Source organism: Saccopteryx bilineata, chromosome X (genome assembly GCF_036850765.1).
Source record: "Saccopteryx bilineata isolate mSacBil1 chromosome X, mSacBil1_pri_phased_curated, whole genome shotgun sequence".
NCBI classification, from domain to species: domain Eukaryota; kingdom Metazoa; phylum Chordata; class Mammalia; order Chiroptera; family Emballonuridae; genus Saccopteryx; species Saccopteryx bilineata.
This window is the reverse complement of record NC_089502.1, coordinates 60,272,522-60,300,142: the sequence shown is the minus strand read 5'-3', so window position 1 is coordinate 60,300,142 and position 27,621 is coordinate 60,272,522. Positions and strand designations below refer to the sequence as shown.

The 27,621-nt window shown below is 40.9% G+C and overlaps 3 protein-coding genes across 3 annotated transcripts in view; all 3 read right to left on the bottom strand.

The window, feature by feature from the left end:
* LOC136317543 (G-protein coupled receptor-associated sorting protein 2-like) overlaps positions 1-4,216 on the bottom strand; it is a 36,002-nt gene extending 31,786 nt beyond the window's left edge. The window contains exons 1-2 of the mRNA XM_066250298.1: positions 4,145-4,216; positions 2,651-2,717 (exon numbers count right to left, since the gene is read on the bottom strand). The gene's annotated coding sequence lies outside the window, so the exon portion shown is untranslated. The remainder of the gene's footprint in view (positions 1-2,650; positions 2,718-4,144) is intronic.
* On the bottom strand, positions 43-4,214 carry ARMCX5 (armadillo repeat containing X-linked 5). The gene is made up of 3 exons (XM_066250303.1): positions 4,145-4,214; positions 2,651-2,717; positions 43-2,318 (listed from the first exon to the last, which is right to left on the bottom strand). Exon 3 carries the CDS (start codon positions 1,840-1,842, stop codon positions 355-357), a length of 1,488 nt encoding a protein of 495 aa, XP_066106400.1. The 5' UTR covers positions 1,843-2,318; positions 2,651-2,717; positions 4,145-4,214; the 3' UTR covers positions 43-354.
* On the bottom strand, positions 3,632-26,832 carry LOC136317679 (nuclear RNA export factor 2-like). The gene is made up of 21 exons (XM_066250471.1): positions 26,782-26,832; positions 26,093-26,176; positions 25,881-25,985; positions 25,689-25,769; positions 25,503-25,572; positions 25,285-25,373; positions 25,079-25,186; positions 24,811-24,920; positions 23,030-23,066; positions 22,539-22,607; positions 22,403-22,458; positions 22,156-22,263; positions 21,971-22,029; positions 21,750-21,865; positions 21,613-21,655; positions 20,978-21,050; positions 20,283-20,465; positions 13,004-13,064; positions 4,951-5,027; positions 4,145-4,266; positions 3,632-3,648 (listed from the first exon to the last, which is right to left on the bottom strand). Exons 1-21 carry the CDS (start codon positions 26,830-26,832, stop codon positions 3,632-3,634), a joined length of 1,719 nt encoding a protein of 572 aa, XP_066106568.1.
* Positions 26,833-27,621: the final 789 nt, after the last annotated feature.

Below are 27,621 nucleotides of genomic sequence, written 5' to 3'. Positions count from 1 at the left end.
GACTAGACTTCAACTGAAGAACAAGGACAATGTTTTCACCCGTTTTAGCATGCAGCTTTATTGTGTAATTGAAGTCTCAAATGAATACACTTATGTCAATATAAAGCACAGGAGTATAACTTACTCAGGATGAACAACTTCATTATCTGATCACATTACAAAAATACTGAAAACATCTCAATTTATATAGCTCAATAAAAATCAACAAATAATCAAACTCTCAAGATCATTTGGTATTCATAAATTGCCTCCTTCAGTCAACACAGATAACATAAATACTGAACTTATAATACACACTGATTTCATATTATGACACCAACAATTGTTCAAGGCTTTGTAAGAACATTTAATAATTCAGAGTTTGAGTATTAATCGTATAACTTTATCTCTCACCTCAGGATCACTGTGCTCTGCTAAGTCTAGGAGTTTTTCCTTAAACTGTTTTGCTTCCTCGAATATGGAAATAAGTTCAGATTTAGTGAACTCTTCTTTGGTAAACAACTTTGCCCTCTTTTTGAATTGGAAATTTATATTCTCAAAAATGTCAATGATACTAAGAACATTGGCCTTTGATTCATTCTTGTTAAAAGGTGCAAGCAGTGATGACAGTACTTTGGCACTGATCAATTCTCTTGTATTTGCTTGATTTTTAGACAAGCAGAAAAACACTTTTAAAACATTAAATTTGGTTTTGACACTTCCATTGTCTAACAAGGTGAGGAAATCTAGAATATAGCTGGCAATAACATGGTGATTCTCAAATTTCATACTAAAGTGTTCCAATACTCTTAGTTCAGAAATTTGCTTGGGAGAGTTCAAAGGATAAGAGATTACGTTCTTACAAACTAGATTTACGTATGACTCTTCTGTCATTGATTCTTCAGAAGACTCAGAGTTGTCATCCACCTTATTTAAAGGTCTAGGATGTTCTTCAACATTGGGATTATTGATCAAGTTTTCAATCAGAGCAGCAATACCTACATCATGAACTATATCTTGGGTAAACGGATAAGCAGGACCAATGCCCATTATCATTTTTGCTATTCCATGAATGAAAGGATCCTTAGTTAACTTAAGGAGAGCAATGAGTTTCTCAAACTCTTCAGGCTCTAAACTTATGAAACGTGATTTGCAGCGGCAGGTTTTTGGATTGGGATCATACATTTCCCTATCCCTAATCTGTTCTTTGATCTCAGCTAAGGTCTGGATATAAGGCCCACCATTGGGTGGGATCTTGGTCAGAGGACGAATCCCCAGAGGAGTTTCAATCAAAGTGTCAACCAGAGTCCAATTCCTACCTGGAGGCAAGGGCTGCTCTTCTTTCTCTATTGGGACTAAGACAATATACCTGGCCCTTAACCATGCTTTTACTTTTCGTTTCATAGCAAGTATGGGTTCAGGTATGGGCTCGGGTTTTCCCTGGATCTTAGGTAGAGGCTTATAAACTTGAAAAGGGTTCTCTTCTTTAGGCCAGAACCAAGATCCTAAACTAGCTTCTTCCCCAGACCAGAACCAGGAGCAGGTATCTTCTTCATCCTCATCATTGGACTCGGTTATACCAGCTCTGTCTCCAGCTCTGATGCTGGTCTTTCTTCTTGTCTGGGGCCTGGATCCAGTAATAGCCTTATCATCAGCCTTGCAAAAGGACCTGATATTGGCTTCATTACCAGCATCAGCCTTGACTTCACACTTGGTCACAGCTCTGACCCTGGATGTAGGTATGGCATTTGAATTGTTTGGGAACATTATGCCAGGTTCTGTCAGGGTTTTTTCCTTAGTTTCAGCCATGACTCTAGTTTTAGTCTTGGCTTCCGTCTTGTTCATTTCCCTTGCCATAGCCATAGACTCAGTATAAGTTACTGTCTGTGTCCTGGCCACTACTTCATCCCCAGCCTTGGCCTAGGTCAATGGTCCTGGTTTTGGTTCTGCCTCAGCCACTGCCTTGGCCTAGAGCTTAGCCTTGGCTACAGTGTTGGCAGGGCCATTGAATTCAGTTTTCAAGCCAGCCCCTACCTCTCCTTTGCCTCTGCCTTCACCTCAAAACCAGTTATGATCTAAATTAAAGTCAAGGCCAATTCATATACTCCCACTCATGTCACAGCCTTCACTGAAGGGTTTGTCCCAGGTTGGTGTTCTCATGCAAAGTCCAAAAGTCCCTCAGCCCCCTTTCCAACTATAGGCTCTGCCAATGATATAAACAATGTGCAGAGAAGCTCGCTTGTGGAAGGGAAGAATGGTTGTGTTCCCAAATGCGACCCTGTAGAGGGTGGTAGTCTTCAGTTACTTCAAAGCTACCAGATCTGCCACTGAAGTTGAACCTAAGGGGGGAGGAAGGAAATGGGACTTTCAGTGTCTTCTGATTTTTTTCTCATTTTTATTAGCATACAGAGACAAGAGAGTATGGAAACTCAGTGCTAAGTGGGAGAGGTAGATAATTAGCAATCTCCCCCTTAAATTCACATTCTCTTCATCTGCAGGTGCTACTAATCTTTCTAGACACAAAACAGGAATATGGACAATGGGAAAGCTGGATGGAAGGGCGAGAGACTAAGGAATCCCTAGACCATTCTTTACCCATGCTAGATCCGAGCAGATCTCTACTACCTCATCCTACCAGACTACTGGGGAAGTCTCCATCCACAATACCAACCTGTACTGATCTGAAGTAATTTCTCCTTCTTTCCTTGCTTCCAATGATGATATGCCCTATAGAAGATCTATGGAGAGATAAATAAACAGGAGGTTATGGAAACTGATATCTTGGTAGACAGACCATAGTCCCTGTTCCTTATAATTGTTTCTTTTCTAGTGTTTCCCTCTTTCTGGTCCCTTACCCCCATTTTCCTGCTTCAGGGCTACTCCTTCTACTCCCTGCTGCTCACTATTTTCCTCTTTAGTGACTGCTCTGGCATTTCCCTAGTTCAGAATTGGGTTAGGGTGAAGCATATGGATAGGAAAATCAAGTGGAAAGTAAGAAAAGCAGATGTTATCTTTTCTTTATGCCTAATGCTTATAAAGACTCCCAACCCAATCAGTAGTGGGTCCAACAGGGGTTAGGAGACTGGAAAAAGAGAAGAGATATTATTCTCTAGTCGTAATCATCCCCTGTGCCTCTACCATCACACCAATCTTAACAGACACAGGGCACTTTTCTCTTCATCGTATCCTAGCTTCAAGTTGGGTTACCATTTATAAACCTTCACAGCAAGTGAGAGTTCCACACACCTAGAGAACACACATAAATTTACAAAAGCAGAGATAGCTAAATAGAGATACAGGAGACAATGGAGACTGCATCCCTGGTAGCATCTAGGACATCGATCTCTTCTAGATACAGGTACCTGTTCATTAAAATTTTCTACCTTCCTTTCTCCACGCCTCCTCCAAATCTCCAATCTTCTCTACTCCATTCCCCAAATCTGATAATTCCTCTGCAGAGACAACTCAAACACCCCTGCATGGTAGTGGTGATGTCAATAGGAATAGAATGCTCAGACATGGAAGCTGGCTGGGAAATCAATGGGAAGTATTATTTCCAATTTCATCTAAGTTCTTTTTTCTTTTTAAAAAAATTTTTTTAGAAAATTAAATTTAACAGGGTGACATTGATTCTTATGTTTCCTAACTCTCCTCAAGGCCTATCATTTTCTGCAACACAATGAGAGTGAAAAGGGACTGTTCGGAAAGCTGGCAGAAAAGAGATCTGGAGTGTCCCCTAGACCCCCACCTGCTTTAGTCTTAGCTATCTACCACCATCAAGCATTGCCCGCTCTACAAAAAATAAGCTAATTTTCTTTTTCTTATTCTGTCCTTTTGAGATCTTCTGACCCCTACAAATCCTTACAGAAGCATGGAGTACTGCAAATTTAGGAACGGACCTACACATATAAATGCATAATATACACCCAAACACCAAAATAAATGACAGTGGTAGAGACTTAGCTATTACTGGTCAGACTAGTAACCACGACACGAGACACTTTTCTAATTCAAGACCTTGATTATCAAGCACAACCTACACTGCTTACAAAAATTAGGGGATATTTTATTGCTTCATATTCATTTTGAAATATTCCCTAATTTTTGTGAACGGTATATTTTACCATTCTCTCCTTTCCAAGACTTTCCAGGCAACCGTTCTTACCGATAACAGCAGCGCTTCCTCCAATTACATAATCCGCCATTTCTCCGCTAGAAGTCGCAATTACTATACCCCTTTCCCTTCCCAAACGTGGTCGAAGGTGGGGCGAGGATCCGGAAATCAAACTATCAAAAGACATCATTTTAATTTTATACTTGTGTGTTACTCAAATTACCTCAGTGCCTCCCACACTCAAACCGTCCGCACCTCATGACCAGGCCACATACCCCACATTCACCCCTGATACCCATATCCACACTCCCAAACCGCGCCCGCCTTCTAACTCACCTGCTCTGCTTGGATCACGGGGCAGTTGTCTCATTTTCTTGCCTCAGGGGGTGCCGCGCCCTACAGAAAAAGAGGCGGACAGTCAGATAGACACAGGGACATAAGACAATGGCGGCGACTGTGTTTGGCGATTGGCTTCACATCTGGATTGAGATACCTTTGGATAGTCCCCTTTCCTTCCCATCTCCGGGATCCTCAGGGACCGGCTCCTAGTGACGAAATTAACAATTACCTTTTCCTCTGCAGATCTGCCTTGCCACGCCCCCAATACCCAAATCGACAACTTGAGGAGCCAGTGTAGTTTTAGGGAATCCGACCTGACGGAAGTGGATTGATACCAAGCTTTACAGAACGCTACTTCTTTCTGTCGTTATGTCCCGCCTACGCTGGCCGTTCCTCGTATTGGAATGGGCAGGGGCGGGACCTGGATAGAGAAAGCAGAGCTGGAGAAAGAGAAAAAGGTTTATAGTAAGGATTTGGGTATTACTTCCCCTTTTAGGAGCTCCCTCTACCGACCCTACATCTTTTTCTTCCCCGAACTGCAATGTTCACGAGTTTCAGGCGGTGACGTCAGTGAATCAACTCCGGCATGATGAGGCTGACGGATACGGAAGTGTCATATTTAAACATTCACGTCACCAAAACCCCGTATTTACAAGTTTGAGTTGGAGGAGAGGCTCAAGACTGAGTGACGAGGATAAATCCTAACCTTTTCAAAAACTGTGTGTCCCCTATATGAGAGAATCTCTTCTAAACACTCATTTTTTTTTTAACACAAAACGAGGCAAAGTGTTTGGAAAGTTGCTCTGGTAGGATTTGTTGATCAATATCAAACACCTTAGTCTTTTCTTGCTTTTCTAAGTGTCTTACCCGTATTGCTTACCAAATTTCCTGCACGGGAATAATGAAGGTTAAAAGATGAGATAAGGATATAGGAAAAGCAGAAATGGAAGAAAGAAGCATATGAATACCAAACTACTGTTGTGTATACATGTCAAATTCTTATGCCTTGTCTCGCCTCCTGATGCCCACAATATTTTCCACAACCAACTATGTAGAGACCTGAGCATGGGCATGAGGAAAGCAATTCTATACTCTTGGAAGAGGATTAATGCTTAAATACCTTTGCACCCGTAAACCACCCCCATACCCCTATATCACATAGTTTGCTACTAAAGTGAGAACAGATTAAATACCAAATTATCCCATTATTCCATTGTAAATCCCTTCTAGACCTGACCCATCGCGTCTCCTGCACAAAAACTCAGGTTGGGTAGAAGTGTCAAGAAAGCAGGTTGAGAGAGGGAAGGCAATTTAAGAGCAGACCACCCTGAAGATTTTGTGGTGGCCTTTCCAGGGTCTTCTTTCACTGTTCAGGGGACCATAGAAGGGGAGAAAGTGGGAAAGAGCTGTCATAGAGACCTCACCATTGGCTCTCTTTATCAGAAGACAAACCTGGATCTCAAACCCTAAGAAACAATCCACTGTTCTGTGCCCAGAGTCATTTCCTCAGCCACACTGCTTTTCCACCTCATTTGAAATAGTAACACAATTTGCCATTTTACAGTTTCCACAGTTGTCCAAGAAAGAGGATCTTTCCCTTTCAGGACCTGCACCAGGTCTTACCATCTTTCCTGTCTGTGGCTCCACAGCCAAGTGTCAGGCACCCTCTACACTACCCTTCCTAAGGAAAAAGACGCTACCCAAGTCCTCACTTTTTTTTTTTGTACTTTTCTGAAGCTGGAAACGGGGAGAGACAGTCAGACAGACTCCCGCATGCGCCCGACCGGGATCCACCCGGCACGCCCACCAGGGGCGAAGCTCTGCCCACCAGGGGGCGATGCTCTGCCCCTCCGGGGCGTCGCTCTGCCGTGACCAGAACCACTCTAGCGCCTGGGGCAGAGGCCAAGGAGCCATCCCCAGCGCCCGGGCCATCTTTGCTCCAATGGAGCCTTGGCTGCGGGAGGGGAAGAGAGAGACAGAGAGGAAGGAGGGGGTAGGGGTGGAGAAGCAAATGGGCGCTTCTCCTATGTGCCCTGGCCAGGAATTGAACCCGGGTCCCCCACACGCCAGGCCGACGCTCTACCGCTGAGCCAACTGGCCAGGGCCAAGTCCCCACTTTTTGAGGCAGATCCTAGCTGCTCTTCTGATGTCTCTTTTTTACCACCCACATCCTTCTTAATGAATGCATATGCTCTTTCTCCCTGAATTTGTAAATTTTTCTGACTTTCCATTTCAAGCAGTGGCAGGAGGGTGTATGAAGGAGACTGTAAGTTCCCATGCAGGAGGGGCCCTTTTCTCAATCTTGTTCACTACTGTTTGCTCAATGCCACACTTAGAAGACAAAGTAGTCAGTCAGCAGTTGAAAGAAGAGACGAGCCATTGAGTAATGAGAATTCCATGGTACCTTCTATTGACTGTAGATCAATACTTATCTATAGATGTTTCTTTGTCTTTGATGTCTGTGACCCAGGCCTTAGCCTAGAGCCTGCAACGCAGGAGATATTCTATAAACAATTTTTTCAGAGGAGGAAAAAAGCAAGAATATATATATATATATATATATATATGAAAGAAACCTAAGGTATCTTAATACCTTATATGGTAATGAATATTTTGAGGGGTACATGGAATTGAAATTTTATATTAGTGATTCATTAGTCTTTATTTTTCTGTATTTTATTCATGTTTAATCTATGCCTTAACTAAGCTCCTTAATAGGTACCAAACCCCTATGAATTCGACAAATGACCACCAATCCAATAGAAAAATAAGCAAATATATGAAAAGTTTGTTAATAAAAAAGACAAATCAGTTTTTCTTAAATATTTGACAAAATATTTTATTTCACTAATAATAATAACAGAAGTGCAAATTATAAATACAGTGGTATATTTTCTCATCTATCAATTGGCAAAGAACAAAAAATTTGAAAACAAATTGTATTGGAGAAGACGTGGGAAAAATAGCATTCTTATATATTGTCAACTACTCCCTCTGTGAAGGTAATTCAGCAATACTTATTAAAATACAAATGCACATGCTGGCTGGGTAGCTAGGTTGGTTAAACCATTGTCCCAATATGCCAAGGTTGTGGGTTTAATTCTTGGAGAGAACATATATAAGAATCAACCAATGAATGCACAAATAAGTGGAATAATGAATTGATGTTTCTGTCTCTCTCAAAAAAATACAAATGCACAAAAGCATTAACCAATAACTGTATTTTAAGAATGTATCTTAAAATAATAGCAAAATTCTTTGTATACAAGGATATCCACTGTAGAATTGTTTTTAATAGTGAAACCTTTCTGTGGAAAGATTCTAAATAATTATCAATAGGGGTAGGTTAAATAAATTATGATGTCTCTCCATGCAATACGAAGCAGTTAAAAATGTAAATATTGATATGGATCTCTGAAACACATCTTTAAGTGAAGACAAGGTGCAAAACAATGACTATTTTAGGGTGCTCTCATTGACTTAATAATATCAACAAGTAACTGGTAATAAGGTTTACCTTTCTTGGAGAGTAGCTTATTGGCAATCAATGATGGGAAAGAGCCTGACCAGGCGGTGGCACAGTGGATAGAGGGTAGGAATGGAATGCGGAGTATCCAGGTTCGAAACCCCGAGGTCACCGGCTTGAGCAAAGGGACGCTCAGTCTGCTGTAGCCCCCCTCCCCCTGTCAAGGCACATATGAGAAAGCAACCAATGAACAACTAAGGTGCTACAATGAAGACTTGATGCTTCTTGTCTCTCTCCCTTCCTGTCTGTCCCTCTCTCTGTCTCTCTCTGTCTTTTTCACACACACACACACACACACACACACACACACACACACACACAAATTAAAGAAAAAAATGGGAAAGAGACTTGGGGACTTACTTGTATGAACTTCTGTGCTTTTTGGGGGTTTTCTTTGTTTTGTGTTATTTGTGTAATCAAAGTTAATTTTATTGACTATCAGTGTTAGTGGCAAGGAATGTAGGAAGCAGATGTGCTAGACCTATTTCTGTAAAGCAAGTTTGGAAAACCCACACACTTGAGACCTTGAATGTGTCCTTTTCTGAACTCAGCCTCCCTCTGCCATGTAACTTTGAGGTGAAATAAGTAGGGCTTGGTGGAATTTATTGGCACTATTTCCTACTTATTTTGACATCTTTCAGCTCTGCTTTTGCCTTTCACTAAGCTGTTTTTGGTTCCAAAACATCTGGTTCATTACTGTTTCTCATTTAAATATACATTATTCTTTTGAACCCCATGTTTATATTAACTATTCAAAAATAAATTCCAATTTGATGAAATATGACTTAGAATCAGACTATATTTAAAACGTTTATACCACATTTTCAGAAGTGCTCCAAAGTACTCTGTGTAAAGTATAGGCCTACACACCTGTACTCTAAGTTGGGCCAACCTGTTAATCAAAAATAGTGAGAGAGGCCCAATTCTGAAATGACATTAATGAGTGTAGATGGTTTACACTCCAGATTTGAAGGACAAGGTTCCATGAGTCCTTTAACTTCACATTTCTCCACTGTGATCTATAATCTAGTTTACTAGGTAAGTTTATAGTAAATGTGGTGTGACTACTGCTGTTAAAGATAGTATTTCTTTACATTCAGAAGAATGTATTTGAGCCCTGGCTGGATAAGTCAGATGGTTAGAGCATCATCCCAAATTGCCAGTTTGATCCTGGTCAGGGCATATACAGGAACAGATTTATGTTCCTCTTTTTCTCTCCCTTCCTGTCTTACTAAAATAAATGAATAAAAAGTAAAAAAAAAAGAAGATTGTGTTTGAATCCATACAGAAGTGTAATGTGAAACAGCACTTGAAAATTTTTTATTGAATTTATTGGGGTGACAATGGTTAATAAAATTTTGTTTCTATTGTCCAATTCTATAATACATCATCTATATATTGTATTGTGTGCTCACCACCCAAAGTCAAGTTTCCTTCCATCTCTTGATACTCATAAAACAACCAAATTGTAGCAAACTCATTGAAAATAATTATGAGAGATATGCTTTCTCTGTTTTAGGCCTCTTTATTGTTTTGGGGAGGTCCCAGATTTTTTTTTTCATTGGAGAAAACACAGAGCAGTGAGATGATCTTCATAATCATATTTTTTTATTGAATTTATTGGATGTGACATTAGTTAATAAAATTGTATAGGTTTCAGGTGTACAGTTCTGTAATACATCATCTTTATGTTGTATTGTGTGTTCACCACCCTAAGTCAGGTCTCCTTCTATCATCATTTATTCCCCATTTATACCCTTCTACTTTCCACTACCCCCGTTAATCACTATACTCAAGACCATACTCTTAATTCATATGCTGCTTTAAAAATGTTCTTTGTTCTGAAAATGACTCAGTTTCTTTTCTATTTTTTCAATGTTTATTGATTTCAGAAAGAGAGGAAGGGAGAGAGAGAGAAAGAGAGACAGGAAAAATGATCTTCTCCTGTGTGTGCCCTGACCAGGGATCAAACAGGCAACCTCTGTGCTTTAGGACGATGGTCTAACCCAGTGATTTTCAACCTTTGTTTCTCATGTACTCATAAACTAATTACTAAAGAAAAAGGGGCCCTGACCTCTTCTTCTTTAGTAACTAATTTATTTGTGCCATGAGATGAAAATGGTTGTATTTAGTCAGGGGCACTGACCTTAGTAATTAGTGTGTGTTTGTGCCATGAAAAAAAAGGTTGAAAATCACTGGTAACCAACCAAGCTATCTGGCCAGGGCTATTGTAGTTTTTCAATCATTTTCCTATTGAAATTGCTGGGAATGTCTATTTCCCCCATTATTTAACTTATTTCTTTATTACCTAAGTTATATATGTTCACACTGGAAAAATAAGAAAATGAAAAAATGGTATTGTGTATCGTAACATTTTGGCAATCCTTCCAGGTTTTTATCAATGTATTTATGTGTGTTGTGTGTGTGTGTGTATATATATATGTGTGTGCATATATACACACATATATATATACATACACACACACACATACATCTTCACAAACAAGATTTCATTATAATCAATTACCTTTATTGCAGCATAAAATAATCAATTACCTTTTCTGCAGCATAAAATATGCTGTTATCTCTCCTCCCATTTTGAAAACATACGCTCTTGACCCTTCCTGCAAACGTTTCTATGCCTGCCATTTCTTGCCTCAACTACTTTCGTATTAGTTTATTTGTAATATTTTACAATTTACTTTAAAAATGTTTTGGAAGATTTTAGTGACATAGGGGAAAATCCAAAGAAATTATTCCAGGTTAAAAAATATATTCTCTAAAGCAATGTAATACAGATAAGTTACATAAGGAAAGAGTATGTACAGAGAAAATAAAAAATCAGCAGCGGTATTGTGCTCATGATTTGGACTGTGAATTTTTCCCCATAGTTTTATCCTCTTCTATATTTTCCACATTTCTACAGCAAGTATATTATATTCATGAAAAATGGAGTATCATTTTTTAATGGACTCCACTGTGGAGTTTTAAAGATTATGGTAAAATATAGACAGCATAAAGTTTAACATTTTGTTTTATTTTCAAACTATTTTAAAGTGTACAATGCAAAGGCATTGAGTATGTTCACAATGTTGTATCACCGCCATTATATAGTTTCAGAAATTATTTAGAGATCCCATAGTGTTGTGGACCGTTAATGGCAAAAAGCCATTATAGATTCGAGGCTTGGCAGGGGGCTAAGTTCTCCCCCCTCCATCTCCATATTTGGCTTTGATGCTGAGTGTTTGCACCCACTCCACTTGTTTCCTTGGGTTGCAGGAAGCAATATACATGCCCTTCCTCTGACTCTTTGTTTGTTTCAGATGTTTGTAAATTTCACTAATGTATCCTGTTTTTGCCTTGGGAGAGTTCCTGTCTTAGCCTTTGATGTGCAACTTTGTATCAGGATCCTTGATTTGCATAGGTCTATATAATAAAGCGAACTGGGGCTGTGATGCACTCAGATACTGCCAGGCAGTTTGAGGAGTCCTCCCGGTCCCATCGGTTTTGTTTTGACAAAGTGCGTTTCCTCAATTCTGCACCGTTATTTGGAGCTGCGCTGGTCCGCGGCACCATAGCATTAATCACTTGCTGTCATTCTCCCTCCACCCAGGACCTGGCAACCACAAATCTGCTTTCCTTTGCTGTGGTTTACTTATTCTGGATATTGCATATAAATGTCCTTTTCTACTTCACAAAGTATATTCAGGGTTCATCCTTGTTTTTAGTGTTTTTTTTTTTAATTGTGGAAAAAGTCTCACAACATAAAATTAACTTTGTATCAATTTTTAAAGTGAATTCAGTGGTATTTAATACAAACAAATTTGGTACAGCCACCATCTAGCTCAGTGGTAGTCAACCTGGTCCCTACTGCCCACTAGTGGGCATTCCAGCTTTCATGGTGGGCAGTAGCGGAGCAACCAAAGTATAAATAAAAAATAGATTTATCTATAGTTAGTTGTTTTATAAAGATTTATTCTACCAAACTTAACGGAAATCCAACATAAAGTACTTGGTAAGTAATTATTATTACATGCTTTAACTTGCTTTAAATTTTATAAAGTAAAGTTACTTCCCTACTTTATAAATCACCATTACTGTGGAACCAGTGGGCGGTTAGAAAATTTTACTACTAACAGAGATACAAAAGTGGGCAGTAGGTATAAAAAGGTTGACTATCCCTTATCTAGGTCCAGAACATTTTCATCATCTTAAAAGGATACCCTATATCCATTAATCATTCATATCCTGTTTTCCCTTTTCTCCTGCCACTGGCAAACACTAATCTACTTTCTGTATCTATGGGTTTTTATATTCTGAATGTTTCATATAAATGGAATCATATAATATGTAGTCCTTTTTTACTTATTTCCTTTATTTAGCATAAAGTTTTTAAGGTTTATACATGATGTATTAGTCATTCCTGGCAAAATCCCTTTGTGCCAGGTCCCATGCCTGCTTCTGCAGGCCTTTAGGTATATCCTCTGATTGAGACACTAGCTCCAAAGTCCAAATTCTGGGAAGCAGCAAGTGTTCCTTTTCATCAGAATTTATTGACAAACTACCTATGGAATCAAGCCTGATGTATCTGTCACAGACTGCCAGGGTCAATGGTAGCTCTTAGTTGGACAGAGAAAGAGCGATACAAGACACGCAAAGTACAACCTGTAATATCACTCTTTATTATCAAAATAAACAGCTATCATTAGTGTGAAAAATAAACAGAATTGATACTTCAAGTGGTTAGATAACAGACTTCTTGGTCTGTCAGGCCTCCAACCCCAGTCCTGGGCCTGGCCTTTGGCTAGAGAAAACAGAAAGCAAAACGATGTAGGTAAAGACACAGATGACATCCAAAAGCTTTTTTCAAGAGATCTATTTGAAGGCCTCTTTTGGGATCATGCCCTTGCTCTGCAGGGGAGGAATAAGAATGTCAGAAAAGCCAGCTCTGTGAGTTTCATTCCAGGGCACCAGCCTCCACCTTCTTGGCCTTCCCAAAGACCCAGAACCATCCGTCTTTAACCCACCTGATACACAGAACTCACCTTGAGCCTAGTGAAGACCTCAGCAGCTTTAATGCAATTCCACTCATTTTCCTGTAGGCACCTGGAATGGGAGAAGAACAGGTGATCTTCATTAGTATTACAGGACAGACACACTGACCATGCAATTCCACTACTAAATCTGTGCCACTTAGTCTATGACGGAACACATGTGTCAGAATGAGCACTACGTAATGAGGAAGAAAGACCTAGTGAAACCAAAACCTATGTCACTAGCATTCATGCCCACTAGAATTCAAAACAGAAAAATGGAGACGTTCAAAAGAACAAGGGAGCTTAGTATACATTGATAAAGACGTTCAAGAAAAGAACAAACAAACGTAAAAAATACAAGCTTTTAATTACATCTTATTGCTATAGTGAACATACCATAGCATTCACCATTTTAAAGTGTACAATTCAGTGTTTTTTAGTATATTGCAAGAATGTGCAACCATCACAAGTATCTAATTCTAAGATTTTTTTCATTATCTCAAATAGAAACTCCTTAAGCATAAGAGATCTTCCTATTCCTCCCCTTTCCCTAAACCAGGGGTCGGGAACCTTTTTGGCTGAGAGAGCCATGAACACCACATATTTTAAAATGTAATTCCGTGAGAGCCATACAACAACCCATGTATGTTATGCATTATCCAATAAAAATTTGGTGTTGTCCCAGAGTACAGCTGTGATTGGCTCCAGCTACCTGCAACCATGAACATGGGCGGTAGGAAATGAATGGATTGTAATACATGAGAATGTTTTATATTTTTAATGTTATTATTTTTTATTAAAAATTTGTCGGCCCTGGCCGGTTGGCTCAGCGGTAGAGCGTCGGCCTGGCGGGCGGGGGACCCGGGTTTGATTCCCGGCCAGGGCACATAGAAGTGCCCATTTGCTTCTCCACCCCCCCTCCTTCCTCTCTGTCTCTCTCTTCCGCTCAGGCAGCCAAGGCTCCATTGGAGCAAAGATGGCCCCTCTGCCCCAGGAGCTAGAGTGGCTCTGGTCACAGCAGAGCGACGCCCCGGAGGGGGAGAGCATCCCCCCTGGTGGGCAGAGCGTTGCCCCTGGTGGGCGTGCCGGGTGGATCCCGGTCGGGTGCATGCGGGAGTCTGTCTGACTGTCTCTCCCCGTTTCCAGCTTCAGAAAAATACAAAAAGAAAAATTAAAAAAAAAAATTGTCTGTGAGCCAGATTCAGCCATCAAAAGAGCCACATCTGGCTCGTGAGCCATAGGTTCTCGACCCCTGCCCTAGGCCCTGGCAATCACAAATCTGTTTTCAGTACTTGAACACTTCATGTAAATAAAATCACACAATATGTAATTTGTTGTGACTGGCTTCTTTCATTTAGTGTACTGTTTTTGACATTCATCTATTTCACGACATATATTAAGAACTGTGTTCTTCTTATGTCTGAATAATATTCTACTATATGGATATACAGGATTTATTTATCCATTCATTAGCTAAAAGACACTTGGGTTGAGCTGGCAAGTGGTGCAGTGGATAGAGTGTCATCCCAGAATGCCAAGATTACTGGTTTGACCCCAATGTCACTGATTGGAGCCCTGGCAAGGCACATATGCAAAGCAATCAGTGAGTGCACAACTAAGTGGAACAATGAGTTGATGCTTCTCTCTCCCTTTCTCTCTCTCATCACCACCCCCTTCTCTCTCTCGCTCAAAAAAAAAAAAAAAAAAAAAGAAAGAAAGACATTTGGGTTGTTTCTACTCTTTGGCTGTACGAGTAATGCTATGAACCTTCCTGTACAAGCTTTTGTGTGAACATATGTTTAAATTTTTCTTGTTATATATTCAGGAATGAGATTATTGGGTCATATGGTAACTCCACGTTTAAGACTTTGAGGAGCTTCCAAAAAGTTTTCCCAGGGAATGCTCCATTTTACATTTGTACCAGTGATATCTGAAAGTTCTACTAGTTCCACATGCTCATCTACACTTAATCTTTCATTTCATTTTCACAAAAGCCATCTTACTGTGTATGGAGTGGTATCTCCTTGATTTATTTGTACTTTCTTAATGGCTAATGATGGTGAGCATATTTTCATGTGCTTGTTGGTCTCTTTTATATCATCTTTAAAGAAAGATCTATTCAAACAATTTCCACATTTTCAAATTGGGTTGTTTGTCTTTTTATCGTTGAGTTATAAGTGTCCATCCTTCAGATACCTAGGAAGTATACCTTACCAAATATGAGATTTGCAAAACTTTTCTCCAATTCAGTGGGCAGTGTTTTTACTTCTTTGATAGTCTTTTTTATTTTAATGAAGTGTAATTTATTTATTATTCATTTATTTGTTTGTTTTTGGTTTCTTGTGCTTTAGGTGTTATATCAGAAACTGTTGCCTAATTCAAGGTCATAAACATATACTATATACCTATGTTTTCTTTTTTTTTGACAGAGACAGAAAGTCAGAGAGAGAGACAGATAGGGACAGACAGACAAGAAGGGAGAGAGATGAGAAACATCAGTTCTTTGTTATGGTTCCTTAGTTGTTCCGTGTTTGCTTTCTCATATGTGCCTTGACTGGGGGTCTACAGCAGAGCAAATCACCCCTTGCTCAAGCCAGTGACCTTGGGCTTCAAGTCATCAACTTTTGAGCTCAAGCCAGCAGTCATGGGGTCACGTCTATGCTCAAGTTGATGAGCCTGTGCTCAAGTTGGATGAGCATGCGCTCAAGCTGGTGACCTCGAAGTTTCGAACCTGGGTCCTCTGTGTTACAGTCAGATGTTCTATCCCAGGCGTGGCCAACAGGTTTTGCCCCTGGGCTAGATTAGAAAGAAAATTTTTTTCACGGGTTGGACAAAATATTAAAATTAAAAAATATTAAATACAAAAACGATTTGTTTAAGTAAACAAAATTTTATTATGTAATTTGTTTATGAATAAATGTGAGTGAAAAATATTTTTTATGGGATTTCCTTTTTTTATACAGAGACAGAGAGAGTCAGAGAGAGAGATAGGAACAGACAGACAGGTATGGAGAGAAATGAGAAGCATCAATCATCAGTTTTTCATTGAGACAGCTTAGTTGTTCACTGATTGCTTTCTCATATGTGCCTTGACCGTGGGGCTTCAGCACACTGATAACCCCTTGCTCTAGCCAGTGACCTTGGGTCCAAGCTGGTGAGCTTTGCTCAAACCAGATGAGCCCGTACTCAAGCTGGCAACCTCGGGGTGTCGAACCTGGGTCCTCTGCATCCCAGTCCAATGCTTTATCCACTGTGCCACCGCCTGGTCAGGCGTAAAATATTTTTAATATACAATATTATTTTAATAAACATATTTTTAATAAAAATATAATTACATACCGTATAAATATCCAAACTGTATCGCAATCAATCTAAACAATATTTAATTAATAGAATGAGCTTGAAGGGATTATATCACAAATAAAACAATTATTTCGTTTTACAAACAGCCTGAACATGTTTTCAGTTATCAACTGCAGCTATTGTCTATGCTACAATGCCACTTGATTCAGCACACTTGATCACAAAAATAATGAATTGTTTGACATTGGGTGCGCACTGGCAAACTCTACTTAAAAGAATGTGGGTTTCACATCACTGCTAAATGTAAAACAGTTCATATCGAATACAGACGAGTACAAAAGTTGTAAATCTTTATAATGGAATTTTTTTAAAAAAAATAAAGAAGTAATCGTGAATCCATTCGACCAATTATTGGAAGTTAACCCTAGATTAGTCACACGTGGAATTCTTTTCCAAGTATCACTATTTTCTTAAATATCTCTATTTCCAATAATCCACTTCTGAGTAGTTGAGATTTTAAAGTAGTGGAGAATGTTAAAAATTTAATTGCGGGCCGCATAAATTCATTACGCGGGCCAGATCTGGCCCAAAGGCTGATTATTGGCCATGCCTGTTCTATCCACTGTGCCACCACCTGGTCAGGCTTTATCTGTATTCTCCTAAGAGTTTCTACAGCTGTAGATCTTACATTTAGGTCTTTGATTCATTTGAGTAATATTTGTATATAGTGTTTGGTAAGGGTTCAAATTCATTCTTTTCCATGCTGATATACAGGAATTCCAGCACAATTTTATGAAAAGACTATTTTTCCGTAATTATAAATTTTTAGCACCTAGTTGAAGATCAATTGACTATAAATGTCACAATTTACTTTTGGACTGTCGATTCTTTATGTTGACCTATATGTCTAACCAAATGTTAGTACCAATGCATGCTTGATTACAGTAATTTCCTAGTAAGCTTTGAAATTCTGGGGATTGAGAATTATGAGTCTTCCAAACTTATTTTTCCCTTTCAATTTTGTTTTTAGTATTATAAGTCCATTGCATTTCCATATGAATGTTAAGATCGACTTATCAATTTCTTGAAAAGAAACAGCTAGGATTTTTATAGAAATGGTGTTGAATCTGTGGATTAGTTTGAATAGTATTACCATCTTAACAATGTTAAATCTTGCAAATAGCATGTTCTTCCATTTTTAGGTCTTATTTAATTCATTCCAAAAATATTTTGAAGATGTTAAAGTATAAAATTTTTACTACTTTACTTTTCTTAAGTATTACACTGGGGAACAAATTTTTTTTCCATTTTCTGTTGCATGAGGTCTTAGAACTGTTTCTATATATCTCTCCATCAGTGATTACAAATCTGAAATCTGTTTTTTGGTGCATGCTCTAGTTTTTATGCAATTTTAAATTCTTTTTGTTACAGTTAATGGCATGCATTGGTTTTTATATTGGAGTTAAAGGGCAACAACTCTTGGATTGAACATAACCACAAGGCAATTAATGTTTTACAAACATCACTTTTACATAATTGTAGTTGTTTTTAAATGTAAAAAATTATTATCTGATAAAAACACCCTCTTATTTTGTTTTAAGATTGAATCATGGCTTCTTCGAGTAGGCGTAAATGTAAGAATAGTCCTGACACCTGTTACATATGTGGCTGTTACACACTTCAACGTCAAAGGCACAATATTTCATAATTTGTGACATATATTACCTATATATTACCTATTTATATATTACCTATTTCAAGTTCCCCTTGGCAATCAAGACAAGAATTGGGCTCCTCATATTGTGTGTCAAAATTGTGAGGAAATGGTTCCTGACTGGACAAAAGGAAAAAGCAAAGGAATGCCTTTTGGTATTCCCATGGTTTGGCGTGAACCTAAGGACCACAGCAGTGACTGTTATTTCTGTCTGATCCACACAAAGGGCATCGGCAAGAAAAAACAGCATATGATCGCATATCCTAATATTCCTTCAGCAATACAACCTATCCCACACTCTGAGACACTCCTGGTTCCAGTTCTCAATGGTTTTATTTCTTTTAAGGACAAAGAAAGTGAACATGGTGATCAAGTGTATTTTGATAAGATGCATGAGAAAATGGTTGTAGAATCTGAAGGGTCTTCTTCTGATGCCAAGCAGTCATTAACCCCTCAGCAGTTTAGCCAACCCGAATTGAATGACTCAGTAAGAGAGTTGGGCCTATCAAAGAAAGCAGCTGAGTTATTAGCCTCCAGGCTTCAAGAAAAGAATGTACTTCACCAGTCAGCTAAAGTATCCCATTTCAGGAAGCGTGAACAAATTTTTATGGACTTTGTTTTCGAAGACAAACGCTTTGTTTACTGTCATGATATCAGTAGTCTTCTCAGCCAGCTAGGTGTTACCACTTATAGTCAACAGAATGGCGGTTATTTCTTGACAGCTCTAACGGAGTCTGAAATGTGTTCTCCTATACAACGGTAATGTTTATGCAGCGGTTCCAATTGGTTATTCAACTCATCTATGAGAAGATTATAATGATATAAAAATTGTCCTCAACTTTCTGAAGCATGAGGAGCATAACTGGATCATTTGTGTGGATCTTAAAATAGTAAATTTCCTGCTAGGACAACAGAGAGGTTTCACGAAGTATCCTTGCTTTCTGTTTGTGGGACAGCAGAGCTCAGGAGAAACACTGGACACAGAAGGAGTGCCCAAAACATGAAGCTCTGGAAGTAGGGATGCAAAATACTGTGAATGAACATGTAGTTAATTGAGGCAGAATCATTTTTCCCTCACTTCACATCAAACTTGGCTTAATGAAGCAGTTTGTTCAGGCTTTGAATAGAGAAAGTGAATGCTTTCAGCATATTATTTCTGCTTTTCCTGCCTTGTCTTTCGAGAAGATAAAAGCAGGTGTATTCGATGGACCTCAAATTCGAACCCTATATGTGACGAAGAATTTGCCAGGAAGATGAATAAGGAGGAGAAAGCAGCATGGCAGTTTTTTGTGGCAGTTACAAAGAACTTCTTTGGCAACAAAAAAGCAGAAAACTATGAACTTCTGGTTCAAAGGATGCTGTTGGCTTCCTGCGACATTGGATGTAACATGAGCGTTAAGATTCACTTCCTGAACAGTCACCTTGATAAGTTTCCTGAAAATCTTGGAGTTGTTAGTAATGATCAGACTACTGCTGGAGCATCAAACAGGATTGTCTTCAACAAGTACACAAACGCAAGAGCTACAAACGCAAATTTTTGCCTGAATAGAATTTAAATAAGTTTTGCGCAAATTTTAGATTAAAATAAGTGTTTTTAATATGTTCTATTTTGAAATTGTAGGCAAATTTTGATGCAATCATATCTTTTAGTGTATTAGACTGTATTTACTGCATTACATAAATTATTATATTTTCACAAAGATGATGCCCAAGAAGACACTCTACTTCATTATGTTAAACTAAACGTTGAAAATTTTACAATAAGATTAAAACCTAAAATCTTGAATTTCAAAAAAACTGTAGCTTACAGAGAAAAACTAATGTCAGATTTGATATCAGCACACTCAAATTAGGTAAGAACAAGTGTTTTTGTGGGTGCAACAAAAATTTTGTTCCCCAGTGTTATTTTTATTCTATCATAAATGTAATCATTTTCTCAATTTCAGAATTTTTCAGTGTAGTGCACAGAAATACAAATGATTTTTGTATATTGACCTTGAATCCTAAAACTGTACTAAACTTGTTTATCTATTCTGATAGTTTGTTAGTAGATTCCTGAAGATTTTCCAGACAAAAATGTATGTCATCTGAACATTATACTGTTTTAAAAATACTTACAAAATAATAAAATTAGGATACCTTCTTCATGGGCTTACTTGTACTAAGAAGCGAACATCTAAATGCTTATATTTATGAATTGTTTATGTGTTCCAATTATTCATTCCACACTCACTGAGCTTCCTCCCACCCTTGTGCCCACCCAATACTCACTTCTGAGACCACTGTGGTTTCATGCCTGAGAGGACGGAGAAAACCAGTATCATTTCCTCCAGCTCCTGAGAGAGAGTGAGTCCAGAGCTGCAGCAAGGTGTGAGAACTTGGGTGGACAATGCAGTCTGAGTCCCCTTGGGTGTGGCATCCCTCACAAACAGCTCCTCATTCACGACACACAGACTGGAGAAAAATGAAGCCTCAGACAACAAATAGATGGCCAACCCCACATCTTCAACAATGATCATGCTTACACTGCCACTGAGCAACCAGATTCCTTCCATAGCCTGACTAAGCATGCCCTCCACATTCCTTGCCTGGTAGCTCTATCCCTCTCATTAAGCTAATTGTAAGAGAGACTTTCTAGCAGCCTCACTCGATATGTATGATTAACCCCATTGAATTTACTCTGCAAGAGAGCCCAAGGGAGAGAACAGGCTAATTCCTTTCAGAGAAAGACACATAGAGTTCATGTGATTTCACAAAGGTATAAATCTAGTGAGTGCTGGGATCACAAAGAGAATCCAGTGTTCTAACTCCAAAGCCCACACTCTTACACCTTAAGATGGATTGTTGCTTTGACATACCTGTAGACTTTCTACAACATCTAGAAACCCTGAGGATATGCTCTGTCACATTCCCACACCCTGTACCGAGACTGGGCTGTGTGTTCTCACCCAGAGCACAGCACTCACCTGGAATTATTTGCAGGGGTAGCGATGAAGGTCCGAGTGAAAGCACGCACAGAACCCTGTGACCTTCCTTCCACTTCAACAACAAACAAGACCCCATTAGAGTTGTCCAAGCTTGACATGCTCACATGCTCATAGAGTAGTGACAAATAGGGTTGGACTCCATACTCATGTCAACGGTTCCCATGGAGTTAGAGGGTCGAGAACAGGGAGGGCAACAATAGGAGTAATCTGCCCCCACTTACATGAACCCTACTATGTGCCATGGACTGGGAAAACCAATTTAAGTTCATTTAATTCATTTTTGCAGCTACCCAACAGGTGGGTACTATTAGTATCATTTTGCAATGAGGGAAATGACAGATTAAGTAATGGGTCCAAGTTTGCACTGTATGGATCTGAGATGACAGTTATCAGACTCATAGCTGATGCCCCCAATGCCCCAGCTGTGCGGGACTGACAGGCATGGATGCAGATCAGACCAGGATAGTTTAGGGGCAGCGTGGAGGCAGGAGAACACACAGGGAATAGGAAGAAAAGGAAAAAAAATCAGGCAGGCTGTGAGAGTTCTGAGAGAGAAATCAGCCAGGCAGAGGGAGCAGTGGGGCATCAGAGGAGGGGGCTCTACACACACTCACCTTCCTTGAACAGCCCACTGACACAGAAGAAGAGCAGGTTTTCCTGAAAGAGAAGAGTGCAAGTGCTCAGTCACTGTCTATGTCACAACCCACCTGCATCTTTCTGGGACAGCACGAGGGAGAAAGTGGGTGCTCACCGAGCTGAACCACATGTCCACCACAAAGGAGCTGGTGTCATGCTGAGTTTTGGGCAATCGACAGAGAGAGCAAACAATGTCACGTTTTGTATGTTTCAGCAGCTGAAAACACAGGTCTGTAGGGAAAGGACAGCAAAGGTCAGGGCTGTCACACTCTGGGCCCTTAGATTGACCCCTTCATGCCCCCTTTTCCTGCCCAATCGTCCCCATCCCACACGCACTGGGGTCCTTGATCTTCTTCATATTCCTGTTATCCTTGAGGTACTCAAACAAGCTGCTTCTATGAGGAAAAAAATAAAAACAAACTAGAGGTGGTGGTTAGGCCAGTGTGGGTGTTTCCATGAGATGGTTGTTTTCTGTTGTAGGGGAACATTCTCCAAATCAGAGCCTAAGCTGTGATACTCACGGGGCTGGGTCCTCGGAATTGAAGGGAATTGTCAGGGAGAAGCAGGCCTCATCATGATAAACATCTAGGAGACTCTGTCTGTCTCCAGAGTCATAGACTAAGTAATACCTGTGAGGGGACAAGGAGGAGAGTCTATGTCCATGGTCTGGACCCCAAATGGCATTTTAAATATCTCATGAGCAGCCTGTGCCTGAGGGTCCTGGTCTGTCCTAGCCTTCTCCATTCCTGGTGTCCCAGGGGTACTTACTGCTGCAGGAATTGCAGGACTAGACTCTTCAGATGATCAGATCCTTTATAGCTTTCCTGGAATCAAAGACATTTGAGATCATGTGGCTGATAAAGCCTCTCTTGAAATACCCTCAATGTTGATCTCTCTACCTCACCTTGTTGGGGGTTGGCAAATGTTGTCCATCAGTGTCAGCGGTAATTGCTGGGGGTAAATCCTGGCCATCCTGAAGAAAGGAAGCATCAGTTAGCAGTGTAAAGCAGGGAGGTGGACCTGGATAATTAGGGAAAAGGGTGGGCCCAGGAGATGGTGAAGGTCAGAGGTCAGGAATAAAAGGCTCTCGAAATTTCATGAGCAAGATTACAGTGGGTGTCTGCATTATGAGGTATTGGAAGTCTCTACTGCTTTATGTAATTTGTGTGTGTGTGTGTGTGTGTGTGTGTATGCGCACACACACATATCTCTCTCTTCTTGTCTTTCTAATAAATTTTCACGGAAATCATTTGGCTGTCTTTTTCAAAAATCCATGTGCCCCAAAATGGGTAAGAGTCTGATGTAAACACATAGTCTATTTAATACACAGAAGATTTAAGGGCAGGTGTGGAAGTTGACAATGTTATTAAGAAGATGAGGAATGTAGGCACTTACCAAACGTAACAGCTTGGGAAAAAATTTCCTGATGGCACTGTCCAAATCCAAAAACAGAAAGTAGTGGTTGATAGTTTGAGTTGCAGCACTTCCAGTTAGTTAAAACACCGAGAGCATGAAGAGACACAGGTGTTCTGCCCACCCAGGAGCCCCCTTTCCTCTCCTCAGCCTCTGACATCCAGAGTTCTGGGTCCACTTCTCTGTTGAGCCCTGACCATCTGCCATACGGAATTTCGGAAATACATCATCTCTGTCCGCACCTTCACATTCATATTCCCTCCCTTCCTTCTTCCCTCCCTTCCTTCTTCCCTCCCTATCTCTCACACACTCTTCCCCTCACCCTTCTCTTTGTCTCCCTCTCCATTCCCCTGGTTAGTTCCCGCCTACAGGGTCCTGACTCCCTTTCCAGTGCCACAGAACACTGCATTTGATCCCAGACTCCAAGACTTCGTTCCCTTCCCTGTATCCCTGCCTTCCTTCAGGTCCTCATCGAAGACTCCAGAAAGAAGAGACAATGGGGTGGGAGCCCAGGGCTCTGCTATCACACTGGGGGTCCAGCACCCTGCCAGGACCAGGGCACACCCTGGGATGGCCCAAGGTGCTCGGGTAGGGAGGTGAGTGTGGGAGGCATCAGGGGGCAGGAGAGAAAGGGAGGGGGAAGAAGACAGAAAGGGAGTGAAGAGAGGAGCAGACATTGGGGAGATGTAGAAGAGACAAAGGAGAAAAAGCAAGCAAAGCAAAGGGAAACGAAGAAGCTCTACAATGGGGTGGGATCAGGGAAGTAGAGAGAAGGGGGCATGGCTCCCCTGAAGCAGCCCTGTCCTTCCTCTGCCTCTAGCTGGCCCTGGGTCTCCAGATAGGAATAGAAAACGTGCCCTTGTTGGCCTGAGCACCATGGCATGCTGGTGGAGTCTTTGTCACCTGTGGGAGCTCAGTCTGAACTGAGCATAGGAAATACAGTGGCCACAGGTCAGGAGACCTTCCCCAGAAAGAGTTAAGGGTCAGACCTCACCTCAGCATGGAGTTGTGGGTTTCTGGTTCCTTCTTATGATGAACGCCTTCTCTCCTCATGGCCCCCATGCACATGTACCTGTCTTAGTTGTTCATTGCCTCAAATATCCCACCTGGGTCAGGCTACTCAGGGCTCATCTGAGGGACTAGCAAGTGATATGATGTGTGGAGAGAAGGGCAGTGTCCCTGAGAAGATGACTGTTCTGTTTCCTCCACCCTCTGCCCTCTGCCTTCCACTGCTGCCTTGGAGGTCTTGTGCTCAGTGGTGTTGAATTACTTGTCCTGACTCAGGAAACACTGAATTCTCTGAAGGACAGCTTATCCCTCGGCATTGCACTCAAAGAACAGATATCATGATGACAGCCACCTGGGGCCTAGACACTTGGCATGACGTGGGAATGTCCCCATGTCATTTTGGGAATCTAAGGGAGACCCTTTTTGAAGTAAGGCAAGTGAAGCTCCTCCCAGAATTGGATTAGGGTCACTATATATTCTCAGAACCATGACTCTGGACTGGAGGATGTTTCTCAGTCTAGGTCAGCAGTATCTGCCTCAACAGTCAACATTACTAGTCTTGGTGAAGAGAGGGAGTCCTGCATCCTCGAACACATTTTTGGGTGCATGCTATATTCAGTGTCGGGAACCAGACCCTGAATAGGAGTACAGGTGGGCAGGTTAGAGGAAGGACAGGCGACTTCTCAGTACCTGCGAGGAACAAAGGCTTTCAGCTGTCAATGTTCCCAAGGAAAGGTGACAGGGTTCACACTGACCTTACATAAGTGGATTTGTCTGGGAAGGTGTCACACAAAGGGTTCCCTTCCAGCCGGAGTTCTTCGAGCTTCAGGCCTTTGATTTTTCCTAACTCCCCGGCTGAGCTCAGCTGAGAAAATTGGGGAGGAAACTGAAAATAGCTCCAGGGAAAGAGGAACATCTATGCCCCTAAACCCACATCTCACTTGCTGCATGCCCACCATCACCATTCTGATAATCACTACACACCACACTCAACACCCAACTTTGGTCTGTCCCTCTTCTCACCTCATTTTTGGACAGGTTCAGGATCTTGATTGTGGGAGCTATCTCCATAATGTCAGATAAGCCATCCAGCTGGTACAGTCTGTTCTTGCGCAAGTTCAAGGACAACAGCTTTGGGGAAGAAGAGTTAGAGTGACAGTTACTATGACCTCAAAGACAAATGTACCCTCTGTCCCATCTGCTGCACCAGCACTGGTCTAAGGCCTCACCTTAGGGAAATTCTTTTCAATGACCTGCAGGGTGGCCGCCATGCAGTTTCTCCGATTCAGGATTATATCAATTTTAAGACGCGCAAAGCCTTCAAGAAGGTGAGAGTAAGGAATGAAAAAGTTGAGAAGCATCCAGGACAGCACCAACACCTCTGTCATTACCATGCCTCCCTCCCAGGCAGACACCTCTGTCCTAGAATTACTGCTGTTAGCCATACCTGGATCAAAGCGGAACTTGTAAAGGTCAAGAGCTTTGTGGGAGACATCATATCGTTTGCTCATGGTCAGCTGCAGAGGGACAGAGAGAGAGCTCTGAGGCTGTGGTGGTGACAGAAAATTGGAGGCTGGAGGAAGATTAGGTGGGTCTGAGTATGGGCACACAACATGCCTTTTGTCTGCACTACCTTTAGCTGCTTCATTTCTTCTGGCCCCAGTTTATCTTGCACAGAGTAGGGTACAGGAGCACTAGTGACGAAGATAGGTATCTGCAGGAAGAAGAGGTGAGATAAGCACCAGGAACTCTAGTCCAAGGAAGCTGACCAGCTCTGCTTGTCCTCCTGCCCCAGCACTAAGTACAGATAATGACCTCAACACACCTTTCGGTTCCCCTCATCACAAATCTTATTGCTGACCATCTTCAGTGCAGAAGCAGCGCTATCATCCTGGACAAAGAACTGGGCCTTATTTCGAACAAACTGAAACTACAGGGGTTGAAGCAACAATAGTGTCAGAGGTTGGTAGCCCCACCTGAGCCACACCGCTCTCCCTTCCCTGTGCCCCCTCATCTGACTCCATCAGAATTTCTTACGTCCACTGGAGTGAAGGGGACTCTGCAACGGCTCTGGATTAATTTCATCAACGATGCCTTGTCATACTTTCTTCCGCAAGGAACCTAAAGGTGAAAACAAAGGCATGGAGACAGGACGGCCAACATGAAATAAAGGTGGAGAACAAACCCAATACAGTGTTCTTTTCCTACCTTCTACTGAGCTGCACAGGGCTTATAAACAAGGAACCACTGGCTTGATTTTTATTTTTGTGACAAACTTACTTTTTAAATCCATTATCTGTCCATTCAAAGCTCTTGTTCTCATACACAACTTAAGGTGTTAGACATTTTCCTCCTTTTATAAAGTTCCAGGAGATCCTATCTAGGACACACTATTTGCCACTCTGAGAAGTTTTCCAGAAACTCAACCCCCATCTCCCACACTCAGCTTGAGCCAAACTGAGACATCCAGTGTGGACATGTGCCATTTTCTTGACAGTTTTTTTTTACCTTTGCTTTTGGACAAACCTCCTTTGTTTTCTATAGTGATTCCTTGTACTGTTTCTCTGAATTTTCAAATAGATGAGTAAGAATATTAACTCTTAGTAATAAAAAGGACAGATCATAAACTACCTCCAGCAAATTACCAAGTTTCTCTTCATGAGACCAACATAAATCCATTCAACCTTTCTCTTTGCACACCCCATATATTTTTTCAGTACACTCACTGTGATCTTGAACCAACTCGGCAGGATTTCATCTTGTCTGTTATCCTCCATTTCTCTCTTGAGATGTTTTCTGTTAGTCCACAGAGTAATATGGATTTGACCTTTCTTATAGTATTTCCCTCTTCCCTTGTCCTGTCCCACGGTATAGGAAGCACTGTGGAGAAGTGGAGAGAAAGCGGGTGGACATAAATGTTAAGAAAGTCTTCTATACTCCCCTTACCTCTCTGACACCAGGATTGCAATCAGGATTCCACAATGATAATTTCACTTCTGGTGTTCTTTGTTTTTCCAGGAAGAAAAGAAAAACAAAACCATGGAGAGTGAAAGAGTTTCATAGTCCCTTGGGGCTGCTACATGCAAACCAGACTGCACGGTAAGTTACTGTCTTACTTGGTACTTCTGGGCCTCTTTTATCTGTACATTTTTGTCAACTTTCTGAACATGTGATGGTTGAAGCTCATATTACCAGGTCACATATATTCCTCTTGCCAAAATTACCTTGAAAAGAATTCTAACCTTTCTTCCTTGAGGTGAGCTAACACCACCACTATCTTCTGAAATAAGGAAAAAAATGCAAGTTTGGAGACACAGCTGTGCCCACTAACCATGTACCACATCTCAGGTTAACACCATGGTAGGGCAAGCAAAGTGACAACTTGCCCTAAGAAGCAAACCTCAGACAGCCCAGAAAGAAATTTCTCTGTCCAGATAGAAGAGCATTATTGACAGATGGTGCTATCAAGTAAGAAATTATGAAGGATGAGGAAAAGGATGAGCAGGAGGAAGAGGAGGAGGAGACAGGAAGAAGAGGTTACTGTGTTAAAGTTTATTTAAAAAATG

Coding starts and splice junctions, on each gene's coding strand:
- ARMCX5 (XM_066250303.1), bottom strand. CDS start 1,842: ATGGCTATGGCAAGGGAAATGAACAAGACGGAAGCCAAGACTAAAACT.
- LOC136317679 (XM_066250471.1), bottom strand. CDS start 26,832: ATGGAGGATAACAGACAAGATGAAATCCTGCCGAGTTGGTTCAAGATC. Junction 23,067..24,810: donor GACAAATCCACTTATGTAAG/GTCAGTGTGAAC, acceptor GGATTTGGACAG/TGCCATCAGGAAATTTTTTC. Junction 22,264..22,402: donor GTCCTGCAATTCCTGCAGCA/GTAAGTACCCCT, acceptor GTCCCCTCACAG/GTATTACTTAGTCTATGACT.